The following is a 19,195-nucleotide window of genomic DNA, read 5'->3' as shown; positions in this document are numbered from 1 at the left end:
CTTTTTCAGTATAGGTTTGATTACAGCAGTTTTTAGTGATTCTGGAAACACACCTGATAATAAAGAAAAGTTGACGATCTGTAACAGGTCTGACTCTAAAGTCTTTGAGACCTTTTTGAAAAAACTTGTTGGCAGGACATCTAAACAGCAGGAGGAGGAGTTCAGTTTACCTAAGATGTCCTCCAGGTCTTTGCTGTTAATAGGTTGAAACTGTTTCATGGTGTTTAAACAGTTTTTTGGTGGACACAGTACATATCCTGGATCTGCTGTTGATGTACCAATTGCTTGTCTAATTTTTTGGATTTTTTCAGTGACGAATTTGGCAAAGTCATTGCAGGCCATGGTCGAATGAAGTTCAGCTGCCACTGACACAGGAGGGTTTGTTAGCCTGTCAACTGTAGAAAATAAGACCCGAGCATTATGGCTGTTTTTAGTGATGATGTCAGAGAAGTAGGACCTCCTTGCATTCCTCAGTTGTAAATTATAATTGTGAAGTTTCTCTTTATAAATGTCATAATGAACCTGGAGGTTTGTTTTTCTCCATCTGCGCTCAGCTTTCCTACACTCTCTTTTTTCTTTTTTCACCAGTGTGGAGTTTCTCCATGGAGACTTTTTCCTTCCAGAGATAACCTTCACCTTAATGGGAGCAATAGTGTCCATTACATTTAACATGTTAGCATTGAAGCTATTGACGAGCTCATTGACTGACCCTCTGGGCAGGTCAGGTGTTAATGGGAAGACCTGGTTAAAAATTGCACTACTGTGTTCAGTTATACACCGTTTTGTGATCACTGTTGTTGATATATTTGTGTGGGCTGAGATTTTACTTTCAAAGAAAACACAATAATGATCAGACAGGCCCACATCAGACACAGTAACCTTTGAAATGCTCAGGCCTTTGGAGATCAGTAGGTCAAGAGTGTGTCCTCTATTATGTGTGGCCTCTGTTACATGCTGAGTCAGCCCAAAGTTGCCCAGAGTGTTATTCAGGTCTTTAGTCCCTTTGTCCTGAGGGTTGTCCACATGAATGTTAAAATCCCCAGCAATAATTACACAGTCAAAATCAACACAGATCACAGACAGCAGTTCACTGAGGTCATTAAAAAAGTCTGTGCAGTATTTGGGAGGCCTGTAAACATTAAGAAACACAACTTTGGATGGGGCCTTCAGCTGTAAAGCCACATATTCAAAAGACTGAAAACTTCCAGGAGATAGCTGCTTACATTGAAATGATTCATTAAATAAGACAGCAACCCCTCCTCCTCTCCTGCTCGCCCTGACCTCACTGATAAAACTGTAGTTAGGAGGGGTCGTCTCGATGAGAACAGCTCCACTGTTACTTTGGTCCAACCAAGTTTCAGTTAAAAACATAAAATCAAGGCTGTGCTCAGTGATTAAATCATTAATTAAAAATGTTTTCCCAGCTAGAGATCTAATGTTTAATAAAGCCAACTTAAGTGTTTTAGAGGTATTACTTGTCCCCTCGTGTTTGGGAGCAGTCTGTGGCACACAAGGTATGTTTACTATGTTTAAAGATCTTTTAGAGTGCAGCTCTCTGTGTTTTGACCAGGCCACATGTCTCCTGTCACCTAAAAGTACAGAAATTTTAAAACCTTCTAGTAAACAGGGTCCCAGCTTCTCCTGGGAAAAGTCATCACTGCCATAATCCTCACAGCCCGGACCCTTCACACATCACGCATCAGACTGCGGAGACAGGGCATGAAGAGGAACTAAGGGGGGCGAGGCTGGGCAATGTGACTTCGATTGCTCTGTTGAGGGTGGGGCTCGATGGCGAACCTTTGGCCGCTCTGGTGGGGGGTTTATGGGGGACAAAAAGGGATTGGGACGGGGGGTAGATCTGAGCCCAGCATTGACCCGCTCCATCATCTCCTCAGTGAATTTCAGGTGTGGGGAGGAGGGAGAAAGGGAGGGGGAGGAGGGTGATGGCCTGTCAGGGGTTTGGGGGACTGGGGAAGGTCGTGGTCCCTTGTCCTGGTCGTTGGTGTTGTTGAGAGAGTTGGAGGCAAATAGGGACCCCTCTTCTTGCCTTAGATGTCTCTCCTTTCTGAGGTTCTTCCTCAGATGCCATGGATGTCTCTCCTTTCTGAGGCTCTTCCCGGGTGGGGGCAAATGGAGCTCCTCCTCAAGGTTTCTGCTGGGCTTTGTCTGTTCTTGGAGTACTGTTTGTTCCTCTTTATGAGATAACTCCTCGTTTATCTCAGCCTTGGCACCAAGCACGGATGGATGACGTATGGAATAAAACAAGTTGGAGGTGAACAGTTTCACCCCCGACTTGTTAAAATTAAATCCATTTGCTTTGAACAGATGCCTGCGTTCCCAAAAAATATTAAAGCGTTCCGTCTGAAATGGGAATAAAGTATATCATAGAGATGAATCGGAATCTAGGAGCGAAGAGGGAATTTTTATTTTTATTTTTGTGTACTCAGTAACGACTAGAAGACTCGGGTAACAAGTAACTGAGAAATCAAATAGGTTAGAACTTAAAGGGCTTGCGGATCTTTTGATCTTTTTAAAGTGGGCTTTTAAAAAAGGCCCGTTATATCTACAGGGAGAGTGTAAGTCAATCGTTCTATAAATGTCAAATGTAAACTGTCCATATTCCATAGGTGACTGAATATAGGCTTCCCCTTCGCATAGGGGCTTGTACATATTGTACATAACAAATATGTGTCAGTTACTTAAAGAACATCACGTGATATATCCCCTACGGGCATTCCGATGTACGTCTTGGTCTAGTCCCAATGTGCAAACTGATGCTCTCACAAAGTCTGAGGCTCTCAAGTATTTTTGAAAAGCTTTCATGCAAATAGAAGTTAAAACACGTTCTTTATTGCACATCTAGTTTAATCAGCCGTTTCTTTTTATTGGAGAAAACTGATGAGACTATTGCAATGAGCTCACTAAGTGACTTCAGTGAACTCTGTAAGGCTTTACAGAGAAACAAACCAGGGCCCTCTCTCGTTTCACAGACGACATTTAACATGTTTAGCAGTCACAGCAAGTATTCCTATTTGCTCGGAAGATGAAGGCGAGGCCAGAGCAGCTGTTTGCTATCTGCAACTTCACCACTAGCTGCCCTAAGTCGTACACACTGCTTTTTTAAAGGTTTATATATAGACTATATAGAAGTGGGTGTAGTCATTCGTTTCTCTGGACTGCAGTGTGAAGTCAGCGTATGCAGATTGATTCATTCCCACAGCCAGCCTCAAAGAGCTGTCTTTTTCTTTCAGCACCAGTTGCTTTCCTGTGCTTATTAGTTATTCATACACTGATCATCATCACTTGCTTGTTAATTCAAGAAGCTGGATACCTGTGAATTTACATTGTAATTTTAAATGTTCTTCCGGGACTGTGGCCGATATTTGATGTGTGAACAGCATTAGCTTTAAGAGATCCTCCAAGTCCATCACTAGAAACACTGTTTCTCCAAATAACTCATTAAGCACAAATAGTTCAGACATTCACAGTCAGCTTAGATATGTCTTTTCTAAACCACAGTGATTTGTATTTTTCTCTGCCAGATGGAAATGGTTTGTTTTTTTCTGTTTCAGTTGGTTAAACCCCCTGTTACAGCTTGGCCAAAAACACAGGCTCGAGAAAGGTGACATGTACAGTGTCCTTCCGGAGGATCGGTCTGAAACCCTGGGAGAGGAGCTGCAGAGGTACTTCAGCAAAAGGCTAATGTGACAAAACCAGAAGTGGTGCTGGTTAAGAAACATGTCTGTTTGTTTCAAGTTAATGTTTTATTTTTTTATAGTGTGGATTGCCATTCTGTCAACCTGCCACTGCTTGTAATATCAAGTGCTTTCGAGGGTCTGATAATTGTGTTACTGACCTGCTGCTAATTAACCTAATTAGCCTCAAAGTCCTCCAGTTGTTTCTTTTTAGTGCCACTTACCTTTGCAGCCTTCTCTTGCCCTGTCCCAACTTTGTGAGATATGTTGCTGCCATCAAATTTCAATGCAAATAATTTTCATAAAATAGTAAAGCACCTCTGTTGGAAATGTGTTTATAAATCCTGGGCTCAACTAATAAATTCATTTGATTTGCAGATGTTGGAACGAGGAAGTAAAAAAGGCTTCAAAGGAACTATGGAAGCCGCAGCTCTCCAGGGTTCTTATAAAGTGCTATGGAAAGTCCTATGCATTAGCCGGCCTATTTGAATTTTTTCTGGTATGTTGTGAATATTTACAATTGGCACCAGTGTTAAAACAATCATTCATGCACAGGTCGTATTTGAGATTTTGTGCGGTTTTCTGGCCATATTATTTCAGATGAGCTAAAATAAAAAGGAATACTGTAGTTTTACTGTATTATTGTATTACTAGCAGATATTTGAACCAATTTACCACATCCAGTACTAGTAATGGATAGAGTGAAGCTTGTTTGCATATTCCATTATGTATTTATTGTCTTTGTCGTAAAGGAGGCAATCAAAGTGATCCAGCCACTTCTTCTGGGAAAAATAATCCTTTTCTTTGAGAATTATCACCCAGATGATCAGAGGAGTCTTTGCATGGCGTATGTTTACGCTGCTGCGATGTCCATCTCCACGTTTGGACTGACTATCCTCCAACATCTCTACTACTATCATGTCCAAAGAACAGGCATGAGGATTAGAGTGGCTATGTGTCACATGATCTACAGGAAGGTCAGTGAAGATTCAGAAAATTTGCACAAGAGATGCAAATTTTTGAGCTCACAACTCTCAGAATAATTTTGTAAATTTTTCAAGCTGTTAAGTAAAAATGTTCTCATCAGGCTCTTGGTCTCAGCACTGAATCCATCGGACGAACAACCACCGGTCAAATAGTGAACCTACTTTCAAATGATGTTAATCATTTTGATGAGGTAAGGCAACAGATGACCTAAATTTGTAAGGGTCAAGAACCAACTCGAAACTACATTTGGAGAATTGTAACCGAGACAACAGAAGGACAGAGGGTTAACCTGGATGTACCCTTTGAAACCTTTTTTCATTAGGTATTTGAGTAGATGGGTATTTGTGGTAAATACAGGGTTTTTTTTAGATATTATTTAAAAGTTACTACACTAACTTGCCACAGGAGAATGATAAAGATGAAAAATCTGAACTCTTGACCCTCTGCTTGATGTTATACACTCAACAAAAATATAAACGCAACACCTTTGTTACTGCTCCCATTCCCCATGGGATGGACGTAGAGACCTAAAATTCATTCCAGATACACAATATAACCATCCCTCCCAAACAGTGGTCACAAATCAGTCCAAATGTGTGGTAGTGGGCACATCTGCTATATTGAGATAATCCATCCCACCTCACAGGTGTGCCACATCAGGATGCTGATCTGACATCATGAGTAGTGCACAGGTGTACCTCAGACTGTCCACAACAAAAGGCCACCCTGGAATGTGCAGTTTTTTGCGCTATTGGAGGTCTGGGGACCCAGAACCGGTCAGTATCTGGTGTGACCACCATTTGCCTCATGCAGTGCAACACATCGTCGCATGGAGTCTATCAGATTGTCAATTGTGGCCTGTGAAATGTTGGGCCACTCCACTTCAATGGCTGTGCGAGGTTGTTGGATATTCGTGGGAACAGGTACACGCTGTCGTATACGCCGGTCAAGCACATCCCGAACATGCTCAATGGGTGACATGTCCGGTGAGTATGCTGGCCATGCAAGAACTGGGACATTCTCAGCTGCCGTCTGCCCTGAACAATGTGAACCATGATTCATCCGTGAAGCGCACACCTCTCCAACGTGCCAGACGCCATCGAATGTGAGCATTTGCCCACACAAGTCTGTTACGGCGACGAGCTGGAGTCAGGTCAAGACCCCGATGAGGACGACGGGCATGCAGTCAAGCGTCCCTGAGACGGTTTCTGACAGTTTGTGCAGAAATTGTTTGGTTGTGCAAACCAATTGTTCCAGCAGCTGTCTGGGTGGCTGGTCTCAGACGATCTTGGAGGTGAACCTGCTGGATGTGGAGGTCCTGGGCTGGTGTGGTTACACGAGGTCTGCGGTTGTGAGGCCGGTTGGATGTTCTGCCATATTCTCTGAAACGCCTGTGGAGACTGCTTATGGTTGAGAAATGAACATTCAATGCACGGGCGACAGATCTGGTTGACATTCCTGCTGTCAGCATGCCAATTGCACGCTCCCTCATTGCTTGTGGCATCTGTGGCATTTTGCTGTGAGACAAAACTGCACATTCCAGGGTGGCCTTTTGTTGTGGGCAGTCTGAGGTACACCTGTGCACTACTCATGATGTCAGATCAGCATCCTGATGTGGCACACCTGTGAGGTGGGATGGATTATCTCAATATGGCAGATGTGCCCACTACCACACATTTGGACTGATTTGTGACCACTGTTTGGGAGGGATGGTTATATTGTGTATCTGGAATGAATTTTAGGTCTCTACGTCCATCCCATGGGGAATGGGAGCAGTAACAAAGGTGTTGCGTTTATATTTTTGTTGAGTGTATATAGGGCAGGGAAGAGGTCTGGAAGTGTCAATATAAAGCAAATCAATACAAAGTTGTCCAGAGAGATCACATTTATTGTATGACGAAACATTTCTGTCCACTTCCAGGATTACAGCACACCATCTATAGAGCAAAAGGTCTGGCGAGTCCCTGTTCAGACGGTGGCATCACAAGATGACTGATTTTGAGCTAATACAAGACCTCACAATAACTTCTAATCAATGAGATTGACTGAGAGCAAACCTTCAACTGATAGCTAGCTATGTCATAAGGATGTATATAGGCAATTTTTGTATGGGTAGGACAATTAAGTTTACTTTTGTCTAATTCACAGGAAGTTGTTTTCAAAAATATTAGGCAGGCATCTGAATAAAACATCTGTACTTCCACAAATGAAACATGCTCATCCACCCTGGTTAACTGCAGTCAGGCATTAAAAGCAAGTCTCTGCGGCTATTTTGTTAATGCCACAAAGGAATCATTTTTGGGATAGCTTAAAGCCTGACACGACTGATTAACATGTGAGGGTGATTGCAGTCACACGAGAATCACAAGCATCTTAAAGCTGTTCTATCGGCATGTAGTTACCCAACACTTTATTGAGTATTCCTAAAATTTGTTGACCATTAGCACATTTCTCCAAATCTTGGGCATCTATGTTTGCTTACATTACAGGCTCCTTATGGTGACTGACAGTTTTATCCAAGTTGTGACCGCCACTTCCAAATGTCACACACTTTTCAAAATGTCATTTATAATGACCTCTACAGATTACACTCAGACTGCACTACTTGTGGGCGGGACCTCTGCAAGCAATGGTGATCATCGTTTTCCTTTGGTATGAGATCGGCCCCTCGTGCCTGGCAGGTGTGGCAACAATTGCAGTTATGATGCCGATACAGACCTGGTTTGGAAAACTCTTCGGCATCTTCAGGTAAAGGATAACTGGAGAAGTACATGGATCTTTCAATCTATAGACCTCTCAACGTCCAGCAAGAAACAAGACCCGACTGCAGGACTCATAGGCAAATTGGGCAAATGTAAAACACACCTTTTTATTAAAGTAGAAGCCCGATGTTCACAAGCTCCAAAATATCCACACACAAAAAAGACTAATCCAGGAAATTCCAAAACCCGAACTGAGACATACAAAGGTGGTTAAACAGGCAGACTGCCAGACTTCTTCTTGGATTTTAGACACAAAGGTGCATTGCTGCCCTCCTCTGGTACTTCGTAAACCAAGGAGGTCAAACTCATTTTACCTTGAGGGCCACATACAACTTACTTTGATCTTAAGCAGGCTGGACGAGTGGCGCTGTGATTTTTCTTTTCTAAAGAAATGTTGCTGTAGTAAATGAAAGACATGTTCGCACAAATTCAATTGTAAGAAATGTTTGAAATTACACAAAATGTTCTGGTAGCTCATTGCCCAGACTCTCCTGTAATTATAAAGCAGGAAGTGTTTGTTAATACACAGAAAACCTTCTGTTTCTCTTGTTTTCTTACTGTGGGCACATTATTTTACCGAACTTCTGCAGAGTTCTTCCCAACTCGGTTTCAATTATAGAAAGATTGGCACAGTCAAAAAAAGTCCTCCACTGACATCTCAACTCTCAACAAATTTCCCAAAATACTCTCTGTGTAACTTTTTTTTTTTTTTTTTGGCTTTTAGCCTTTTGTGCTGTATCCATTTTGAGTTTTTAACCTCAGCATGCTAAGTGCACAGCTGATCATCACACCACTGTGACAAAAACTACTTTTTTTTGAGTTGTTGCATTTCATGAAGAATGTAGATTTATATGATCTCTCTAAAGAGTATGAGCTCTTTACCTGATCGAAGTGTGTTTAAGGTTCTGTATAATCAGTCTGTATCAGTAATGACCTTCATCGTAGCCTTAAGGATTGTCCTATGTTAATTTTTTTTTTTGGGTCAGATGAGTAAGTGATGGATGGAGGGAATTTTACTGCAGTCATAGAAATCCTAAACCTTGTTGCTTTGGCATTAGACACATTTGATGCATACAAACCCACACATAAACTCCTCTGTAGGACTCCCATTTTTAACTTTAGTGTATTTTATGTCCACCTAGATAACTAGGGAATGTTAAAGCTGATACTGAAGCCATGCAAATATTTTGCAAGACCGGAGCTAATGTAGAAATCAGACAGGAAACACCAGGGAAACAAGACACAGCTGAAACTAATCAGATGATTACAAAAGAAAGTAAAACTAAATACAAGACCCAAGAAACAAATGACAACCAAAATAAAACAGGGAATGAATAACCGAAACACTCAATATGACAAACTAAAAACAAGGAGAGGAAATAAGGGAACAAGAGCCAACAAGAATGAATCAAAGAAAATCAAACGATGAAGAACAACCCAACCAACAGAAATAGAAACTTGAACTAAAAAGATTCGAACTAAGAACTAAATGTTCCCTATGAATCTAAAAACATTTTAAAACAAGTTCCAAACTCTGAAACCCGAGTCCAAACCCAGGACCATGACAGGGCCTGTTTAACAATGTTCAATGACTGTGTCTATTTTCTCATGCACTAATATGTTATTTATAATGTATCATTAGGAAAACTAGCGGCCTCAATGACATGTTGTGGAGTTTTTTGTTGTTGTTTTTTGGCAGGAGCAAAACAGCAGTCCTTACTGACAGCAGAATCCGTATCATGAATGAAGTGGTGTCTGGCATAAGGATAATCAAGATGTATGTCTGGGAGAAACGGTTCTCAGCCCTGGTGACTGAAGTTAGAAAGTAAGGATGAGAATCACAGACAAACTGGTAATGTTTTGACACGAATCATTTTCTGAACCAGCAGAATACTACTGCATATATTATCCTTTTTTGGTACCCCTCTCCATCATCAACTGATTTAGCCCTCAGCTCTGACAGGCTCACGGGGTATTGTCGTCAAAACACAGGGAGGACGACAATACCAAGTTTGTGAATGAACTCCAGAATGAGGCGACATAGGATTTTCAAATTCAGACCAATGATGCACCTACTAGAAATCTCAGATAAGTTCAAATCCCGCTGACCTTAACCCCAAGGTCAGAGGTTAACTTTTCTGAAAATCACTTAGGATTTCCACGTTTTTCACATAGGTGCAAATGCTACAACTCTTACATAAATCCTCCTTTTGCAACATGTTTACATTTTATGTTTGCTTGTCTTTTCTTCAATTTGTGAAAAAGTTTATATTACTACTTTTTTTTCTGGGGTGTTCTTAATTGGTACTGTTGTCCTCCTGCTGAAACTCATATCAAGAGTGATCCCTAAACTCAGTGGGAGGTTTGGATCCTGCTGTATTGGATAACCAAGAGTACTTAGACAGAACTTATCTACAGGGAGAACATGGGAATTCACAAAAAGCTACACTCTGACTTTTCTTTCCTTTTTCCTTCATAACTTAAAAATTAAATATATAATTACTGTCATAGACATATCAAAGTGAAACCGATGTTGCTCAACATCCTGCCAAATTTAAACTTAAAACTTTGCTTCAACTATGTAATCCATCTACATATGTTCTCTTATGTTTGTAGGAAAGAAATCAGTCGGATATTAAAGAGCTCCTACCTACGAGGACTCAACATGGCTTCCTTCTTTGCCAGCAGCAAGCTCATAATCTTTGTTACCTTCACGGTCTACACTCTTTTGGGGAACACCATGACTGCCAGCCAGGTGTTTGTCACCATGTCCCTGTATGGTACAATTAAGGTCACCCTGACCCTGTTCTTTCCTCTGGCCATTGAGAAGTTGTCAGAGACTGTAGTGAGCATTCGCAGGATTAAGGTAATTAATTTCTGTCATAAACTGTAGGAAAAGTTGGCAATCCAGTAGTCATGTCCAAGATAGTCAAACAATTTCCAAAGCTGGTGTAAAACCATGTTTATCATTTTCCCAGAATTTTCTGCTACTGGAAGAGATTGAGAGAAAAAACATTATGTTGCCTTTGGCGGAAAAGGGGGGAAACTCTATTGAGATCGAGAAACTGACCTGCTACTGGGATAAGGTAAATAGTGTAATATATTTCGTAGCGGTGTAACATATTGTTGTAGAACAATGACTGTTCCTGCAAACTTTATAGTTTGATGTAGTACTTACTGCCATTTTTGTCTTTGTTTAGAGTTTGGATGCACCATCTCTTCAGAATGTTTCCATCACAGCAAAGTCACATCAACTTCTGACTGTAATCGGACCAGTGGGGGCCGGAAAGGTCAGTAAACTTGTGTAATCTATTTTAGCATCCACCCTAAGATTATAGGAGTCTTTAACCTAACGGTTTATTACCGGATTCTTATACGCTGCTCAAAAAATAACCACTTTAATAACATATCAGATCTCAATGGGGAAAAAAATCATCATTACTGATGTGCACTGAGTAATATGTTAGGTGGTGCAACCTGGCAACATTGGATGAACTGAAACATAATGTCCCACAGGTGTTCTATTGATTTAGGTCAGGTGAGTGTGGGGGCCAGTCAGTGGTATTAGTTCCTTCATCCTTCAAGAACTGCCTGCATACTCTCACCACATGAGGTTGGACATTGCTGTGCACCAGGAAGAATCCAGGACCCACAAGCATATGGTCTGATAAAGTTCAAGGACTTTATTACAATATCTATTGAAAGTCAGGGTGCCGTTGCCTAGCCTGTAGAGGTTTGTGCATCCCTCTATCAATATGCCAGTGACTCACCACCAACCCAGTCATGCTGAATGATGTTACACAACATACGTTTTTCCACGACTTCTCCAGACCCTTTCAGTTCTGTCACATGTGCATGGGTTAAGCTTGCTTTCATCTTTGAAAAGCACAGGGTGCAAGTGGAGGACCTACCAATTCTGGTATTCTATGGCAAAGGTTAGTTGGGTTCCATGGTGCTGGGTGGTGAGCACAGGGCTTACCAGAGGGCACTGGGCTCTCTGGCGCCATTATTGTCATTTTTATAGGGTTTTGGCAGTGATCATCCAGTTTCCTTTTGTAAAACGGAGCAGATCCCAGTCCTGATGATGGGTTAAGGGCCTTCAACAGCCTTGTCCAGGTCTCCTAGAACATTTTCTTGTCTCCTGGAATTTCATTTACCGTTTTACCATGTGGGAGATGGACTACCTGTGCAATCTCTGTAGGGTCCAGGTATCGACTAACAACCCCCTCTGCTATTTGACTGATCACATCAATATCCCAAAAGTTTAACTGACTAGTTGACAGACTAGTTACACAATATGGGATCAACAAGAAACGAATTTTGGAATATCAACAAATTAAATCCATAGTAAAAAAGAAATTTAATCCCAGTGAAGCTGAATTACAAACACCACCAACTGTGGTACAATTTTTTAGTCTAAAACCCCCCAAATCATTGTCTAAAATATACAGAACACTTTCTAAAATAGATGAATCAATATCCCTTCCTATTGCAAAATGGGAACCAGATTTATCAATCAACTTAGACCCAAACCTTTGGTCTCAGATATCCTTAAAAACCTTTCAATGGATCAGAAATCCCAGTTTGCAATTAATACAATACAAAATATTACACAGAGTGCACTATACTGGTCATAGGATGTTCAAGATGGGCTATACGCCTTCCAACAACTGCTCACACTGCACAGCAAATACAACGGACAATTACATCCACGCTCTTTGGTTCTGTCCACCAGTTCAGAAATTTTGGCGTGAGATATGTGTAGACTTATCAAAGTGTCTGAAATGTAACATTCCAGCCTCCCCTTTAATATGCTTGCTGGGCAACTTGGATGAGGTCACTGCAGAAATAAACACAGCCCACGTTGTTTTTACGGCCCTATGCATTGCCAAGAAAATGGTCCTCATTAACTGGAAAAATAAAAATAATCTTAATTCTAACCAATATAAAAACCATCTAATAGATCACATTAGTCTTGATACAACCTCTGCCATCACATTTGATCAATCCCTTTGGGCTCCTTTGATCGGCTTCATCACCTAGTGGGGGTGGGGGGTCATGGTTTGGTCCTGCCTTCGCTATTGTAGTTGATATGGGGGTAGGGACGGCCTTAGGGTGTCTGGGGAGTCCCTAGGGATGTTTCCCTGGAGGGCCTAACCTGGGGGATGTGACCATGACCTGGTTAGGAGCTCTGGGGCTCTTGGATGGTGTTTTCCTTGTGGCTGCGTACAGCGGAGATGGGAGAGGGTCTGTGCTGGCGGACGTTGGTTACTGGCCTGGTAGCCTGGCTGCCCCTGGGAGGGTCCGGGACGGGCGTGGAGGCTTGGGGGTCTGGGGGTGCTCCGCCCCCCGGTCTGGGGTGCTGGCCGGGCCTTGGGGGCTTGGGTCCTGGCTGTTGTGTCGCCGGAGCAGTGGGCGGGTGGGTGCAGGGGGGCTCGGCCCCAGTGCAGGGGACCTCTGGTGCATCGGCCCAACTAGGGGGCTCTTTAACTGGTGGGGAGGTTGTTATATCTTTGCAGGTGGTCTCCTCACTACAGGAGCTCACTCTGCAGGTGGGGGGGGGGGAGAGATTTAGGAGAGGTGGAGAATGAACTCAACCTGGGTATCTATTGTCTTGTGTAGTTTGGGAGATGATTGGATGATGGGGTGGGTGCAGTTTTCTCTGGGGTGGAGTCAGGAGGGCTGCCCCAGACTCTGTGGGGCTGGGCGGTGCTGCTGCTGCGGGCCCCGGTCCGGATGGGCCTGGGCCCCCTTGCCCTGGTGGGTTCCAGAGTGTGGGGGTGCCTACTGGGGTCAGCGGGGGAGCTGGCCCCAGGGAGGGGCCACTTGCCCCTCCCTTTCTTCCCTCCCCATCCTCAGCTGCCTCCCTATTCCCGCTCTACCACACCCACCCACACACGCAGGGCTTGGGGTGCAGGTATGTCACCAGGGTGCAGGGGAGGCACTCCCTCTCTGTCCCCTTCTGGCCGCCTGTGCCTCAATTTTATTCTGCAACCTAGACATCCACATTACTCACACTCTCACATAACACATACATATAGGGCCTTGGGGGTGGGCACGTTTTACAGCATCCAGAGGATGGTTGGTGTATTCCAACCCACCTCGGGCGCTGATGCCCTACCCTCAATTTTAAATGTATTTAGACACTAAGGGTTTTTGGGAGGAGCCGTGCTGCTCTCTGAGAGGAAGCTAGTACCATGCTCTCCTGAGTTTTAAATGCACTTTAGAACAGCACACAGCAACACTACATATGAGCGGGCGTAGGGAGGTTTGAGGTCTTCACTCACCCCGGTTCTGTTGGCCGTCAGGGCTGGGGGGCTGGGAGGAGGTGCTGGCCGTCAGACTGGGGTCTGGGATGCGGGGCCTCCCTGCTACTGCAGATAAGGAGGTGGTCCGCTTGCCTCCACCCCAGAGAGAAGGGTTACATCTCCTGGGTCTAGGTGTGGCTTGCCCCTCTGAGGGCGGGGGTACCTGGACCTGGGATATGGAGTATGTTTGGGGAGTGCGACTGTCTGTGCAGTGTCTATTTGTGTCTGTCTGCACGTTAGGTAAGTGCCGAGTATTTGGTTGTGCATATGGGGTGGGAATGCACGTTTGTGTCCGCGTGCGCCTGTTCGTCTGTGTCTATATGTCAGGTTGGGTCTTAGACTCAACCTCTCTGGGTAGATCTCAGGCCCTCTAAAGTACAGAGGCCTATCTCCCCTCACCACACTCCCTGCCGGTGGCTGATGCCCTCAGACCTTGGTGTGTTGGTGGTCCTTGTCGTCTGGAGCTGGGCACTCATGTATGTACCGGCTCACTCCTGGTGGCCGATTGGTGGGACCTGGCGCCTGTGGCCCGGCTGGGCCCCTTCCGGGGGGTGGGATGCCCTCAGGCCTCTGGCCTCTGGGCCTGAAGCTCGGTCCTCTCTGGCACAGCTGGCTGCCGGCAGAGCCCGCGGGCACGCCACTGCAACCCCCTCTGGCCTCTGCTCCGTAGCTGCTGGATGACCTCTCGTTTGGGGCTCTACTCAGCTCTTCCCAGGAGGGTGGCACGGTTCCCCCCCTTTTGGTGGTTCTCCTCGGGTCCTTGTACTCTGGGGCCTCTGGATATCTGGGGCCTGGATCTCCTCCATACCTGCTTCATACCCTGGTGGACGGGGCTATGGCTCCCCACACTCCCTAGCAGATCGTTACATGGAGAAACCTTTGGAATACAAGCATGCTGATCCACACAGGTATGCACACAGGTGTACACACGGGTATTCACAGACACGGACTACACCTTTCTTGGCTGCTGCCTCAAAGCACATTGTGTGCTGTCTATCTTGCGTGCTGCACAATATCATTTAATATTTAGTATCTACTGTTATCTACTGCTAGCTAGTTTATTGTGATGGTGCTGTTTTTATTATGTTGCTCTTTTTTTGTTTGCTTTCTCTTCTGTTTTTTTTTTCTTCATACAGGTGATCCAGGTGTTTTGTTTGTTTTTCTTTCTTTCTTCCCCCCTTCTCACCGTCTCTTCTCCCCTCTGTTTTTCTTTCTCTCCCTCTCTTTCTTTCATTCTTTCTCCCTGTCCTATCCCCCAGTCATGTCTGTCCCGTTTATAGCAACCGAAAATAAAATAAATTCATATGGACCAATATGGCAAGGCCATGATGATCCACTTGGTAAAATAAATCCGCTTGGCATCTTTCTTGGCCTTAAAACAACAATTCTGATGGCTAAAGATCCAAACGGGACACGAAAAAAAAAAGTTTAACTGACTCGACTTTATTTAAAAAACATCCTTTAATTCTTTCTTTTAACAGTGTGCTTGATTTCATTTGTAAAAGAGTGGAGGTTTTTTCCTTTTTTTTCTGTTTTGTTTTTTTCTGTTACTGCATAGAGTCCTATGAAATATGTGGCCCATGATTCAGTACCTTGTACATTCACATTTAGCAAAAGTAGCTAAAGATCAGCTAAATCTGATCTGTATGACTTTATCAGTCATTATTCAGTTTATTCAGGTTTAGAGGCATATGTTTATACACAGCTCTTTTATGGTTCTGCCAAGGTGTTTGAGTTGTGTTGAGGTCCAGAATTTGTCTGGGCCATTGCACCATAGCAACTTGGAAACAAAGTGCTAAACCATTGCAGTATTTGTCACTGACAAAAAAAAAAAAAAAATGCAATTTACCCAGCTTACATGCATGACATCCATGTTTTCCTCAGTCATCCCTGCTAAGTGCAATCCTGGGAGAGCTTCCTCGTGATACAGGCACACTGAAGGTCAAAGGTCAGCTAACCTACGCATCCCAGCAACCGTGGGTGTTCCCTGGAACCATTCGCAGCAACATCCTTTTTGGGAGAGAACTTAACCCAAAGAAATATGAGCAGGTCCTTAGAGCCTGTGCTCTGAAGAAGGTGAGCTAATGTGTTCTATCAAAACGGAATATTGTGTTCATGACAATGTAGAAATACTACTTGAAAAACTATGACTGAAAAGCTTCTAAAGCCTGAACTACTACTGTGGATTTCATGGACCCGGACTTTACAGAGAAGCAGATGCATGTCCACAACTCAGGCTTCTTCTAGTCATGATTCTGGGTTTTGTACCCAGCGTTTTTCAGCTTTGGAATCTCAGTCTTCAGTTTGATATTTTCTGTATGACCTTGTTGTAACCTATGTTGTAATTTTCTGTTGAATATTATGTTTGCTTGGGTTGTGTTTTCATTCTGATTTTATGTTTTGTATTCATAGTTTCTTTGTTAGTTATTCTCAGGTTTTTCCTTTCCTCTTATGTTTTTAATGCCTAGTCTGCGTTTCGATCATTAATACTTGTCCTGGAATCTCTATCTGTGCTTATAGTACAGGATAGCCTATTTTGCTAATATTCTGAAGAACAAAACCAAACTGCCAATATTTATCAAATGACTAAAATGTTCCCCTATTTTTGGCATTCACATTTATTTTTGTTACACGTACATTTTGTGCAGGACCTGGAGATGTTCCCAGATGGAGACCTAACACTGATTGGAGACAGAGGAGCCACACTCAGTGGTGGACAGAAAGCTCGTGTAAACCTGGCGAGGTACGACAACAGTCACAGCAGTTATGTCATTGTTATGCACAGGAGAGAAATCCATTTTTAGTATAATCCTCAACAGATTTGAATTCCTTCTCTGAGTTATTAGGCAGCCTAAAATAGAGGCAGCAATAACCTATATGTTCGGGCAATTTTTTTTAAACCTCCAGGTATGCACACTACTGTTGCTATAGTTGTTCTACTTCACATGCCATAATCAAAGCCCTTTTTTTTTACAGGGCTGTGTATGAGGATGCAGACATCTACCTCCTGGATGACCCTTTAAGTGCTGTGGATGCAGAAGTTGGAAAACATCTTTTCGACAAGTAATGACTGCTCACAATTATCTGTGTCCCAAAGAGATACCCATATGTATTCATACACATGAAGTATAGTATATTCTACATGCTACATATCTCTGTTTTATAGAAACGAAGGGAATTATTAATTGTAAGGTTAGATTTGAGTTTTCAATTCAACACCGGTCATTTCATGGCACTTTATACTGTAAAGTAAAGACCCAACAATACTATCACTGATAAACTTAGAAGTGGGATTATTATGCTCACATCGAGCCATGATTTTTATTTTAGTTGCACTGCATGATTGGCAGTTCCAAATAAGCATTATTTAACTGTTACCAGTCCTTTTAAAGCCTCTCAGTTGACACAGAGATAAGGAGAAAAAGCCATAAAGATTTCTTTAAGTACATACTGCTAAGGTAATGCACACAGATCCTTTTCTGCTCTATCACAGCCACAGACTTTTTGCTTTTTTCCCCCTGTAGAAATATATTTTCTGCCACACATCCTGTTTGACCTTTTAAATGTTCTCTTACTCAAATTTTACACAAGTCAGCTATAAATGTGTCATAGTTCCAATATTGTAATCACTTTAAACAAACGCAAACAATGAATCTGGATCTTGAGGACTGAGCTCGCATTACACAGCTGCGTTGTGTCGCGCAGTATGGACCTATATGAGATTTTTAAAAGGAGAAAAGTTCCACTTCTTATTTATGAAATGTGTACACCTGTCTGTGCTTATGATCAGGTGTATCTGTGGCTTGCTGAAGAACAAGTGTCGTATCCTGGTCACACATCAGCTGCGACATCTGAGGGAAGTTGACCAGATCCTGGTCCTGAAGGAGGTTTGTACTCCTGCAAAAGAAAATTGCTTGAAGGAAGCCTGCCTCCTGCTTCTTAACCATGCCATTGCAATAAATAAAGCATTCCCACAGCAGAATCCTGCCTAGTCGGTCAGACTTGGCCTGACATGGTGACAATAACCTGATCAGCTGCGACATTAAAACCACAAAAAAGGTTCTCACCCATTCAGTAATGAACCTGGGCTGTTTATGTCACAGTATGGCTGCCGACGGACAGCCGACTGTGAGGAGTGAGGACGTGGAAGTGCAGACATGCAAAGAGACAAAACTTGAGCATAACAAAAATGAGCTGTTTATTAAGGCTGGCAAAATGGTACAAAACAAAAGGCAAAGACGAAAGTAAACAATAACCTAAACTGGGTGAACTAAGATTAAAACATGACCTCACAAACCTTGAACATTTAGACCTGGCATGGATTCCTAGAAAAACCTGGAAACATGACATGAACATAGCAGACGACCACCCACTGGAGGTGATCAGGGGAAGTGGAAACACATAGGGACACAGCTGACACAAATTAATCAGAATCAGAATCAGAATCAGAATACTTTATTGATCCCTGGGGGAAATTATTTTTTGTTACAGTGCTCCATTTTAAACCAACATTAAGACAAGACAGACAATACGCTAACTAAGAATAGTACAATATATACATATATATACATACATACATACATAAGTCACTTATAAATAAATAGTTGGAAAAGAAACATGTGTAGCTGTAGCAGCAAACAGTGTGTTAAGTGGATGCGTTGTACAGGGAGATGGCCACAGGCAGGAATGATTTCCTGTGTCGTTCAGTGGTGCTTTTCGGTAATCTCAGTCTCTCACTGAACGAGCTCCTGTGACTGACCAACATGTCATGGAGTGGGTGGGAGGTGTTTTCCAACATTGTCTTTATCTTGGACAGCATCCGCCTCTCCGACACCACCTTGAGGGAGTCCAGCTCCATCCCCACAACATTGCTGGCCTTACGGATCAGTTTATTAAGTCTGTTGGCATCTGCGACCCTCAGCCTGCTCCCCCAGCATGCAACAGCATAGAGGATCGCACTGGCCACAACAGACTCATAGAAAATCCTCAGCATTTTCTGGCAGATGTTGAAGGACCTCAGTCGCCTCAAAAAATAGAGACGACTCTGGCCCTTCCTGTAAAGTGCTGTGGTGTTTTTAGCCCAGTCCAGTTTATTGTCAATGTGTACTCCAAGGTATTTATAGTCCTCCACAATGTCAACACTGACCCCCTGGATTGAAACAGGGGTCAAGTGTTTCCTGGTCTTCCTGAAGTCCACGATCAGTTCCTTGGTCTTTGCCACGTTGAGCTGCAGATGATTCTGCTCACACCACGTGACAAAGGAGTCGACCACAGCCCGGTACTCTGTCTCATCATCCCTGCTGATGCATCCAACCACCGCAGAGTCATCAGAAAACTTCTGAAGATGGCAGGTCTCTGTGCAGTGGCTGAAGTCTGTGGTGTAGAGGGTGAAGAGGAAGGGGGAGAGGACAGTCCCCTGTGGTGCCCCTGTGTTGCTAATCAC

At 43.3% G+C, this 19,195-nt stretch overlaps 1 protein-coding gene across 2 annotated transcripts in view; it reads left to right on the top strand.

The window, feature by feature from the left end:
• Positions 1-19,195, top strand: part of LOC146681544 (ATP-binding cassette sub-family C member 4-like) — a 40,638-nt gene that overhangs the window by 1,952 nt on the left and 19,491 nt on the right. For both annotated transcript variants that reach the window (XR_014917919.1, XM_085448310.1), the window contains exons 2-14: positions 3,573-3,683; positions 4,074-4,194; positions 4,448-4,672; positions 4,783-4,872; positions 7,267-7,430; positions 9,144-9,269; positions 10,061-10,310; positions 10,423-10,530; positions 10,645-10,734; positions 15,637-15,828; positions 16,401-16,495; positions 16,729-16,815; positions 17,543-17,639. Coding sequence is in view for 1 of the 2 variants with exons in the window: in XM_085448310.1 (XP_085304436.1) it covers positions 3,573-3,683; positions 4,074-4,194; positions 4,448-4,672; positions 4,783-4,872; positions 7,267-7,430; positions 9,144-9,269; positions 10,061-10,310; positions 10,423-10,530; positions 10,645-10,734; positions 15,637-15,828; positions 16,401-16,495; positions 16,729-16,815; positions 17,543-17,639 (1,756 nt within the window). In the remaining variant the exon portion in view is untranslated. The remainder of the gene's footprint in view (positions 1-3,572; positions 3,684-4,073; positions 4,195-4,447; positions 4,673-4,782; positions 4,873-7,266; positions 7,431-9,143; positions 9,270-10,060; positions 10,311-10,422; positions 10,531-10,644; positions 10,735-15,636; positions 15,829-16,400; positions 16,496-16,728; positions 16,816-17,542; positions 17,640-19,195) is intronic.

The sequence above is a fragment of the Copadichromis virginalis genome, linkage group LG23 (genome assembly GCF_057382275.1).
Source record: "Copadichromis virginalis isolate Kocher_CV1m ecotype Utaka linkage group LG23, C_Virginalis_male_GT1.1, whole genome shotgun sequence".
NCBI classification, from domain to species: Eukaryota; Metazoa; Chordata; class Actinopteri; order Cichliformes; family Cichlidae; genus Copadichromis; species Copadichromis virginalis.
This window is presented reverse-complemented; position numbering and strand designations above follow the sequence as displayed.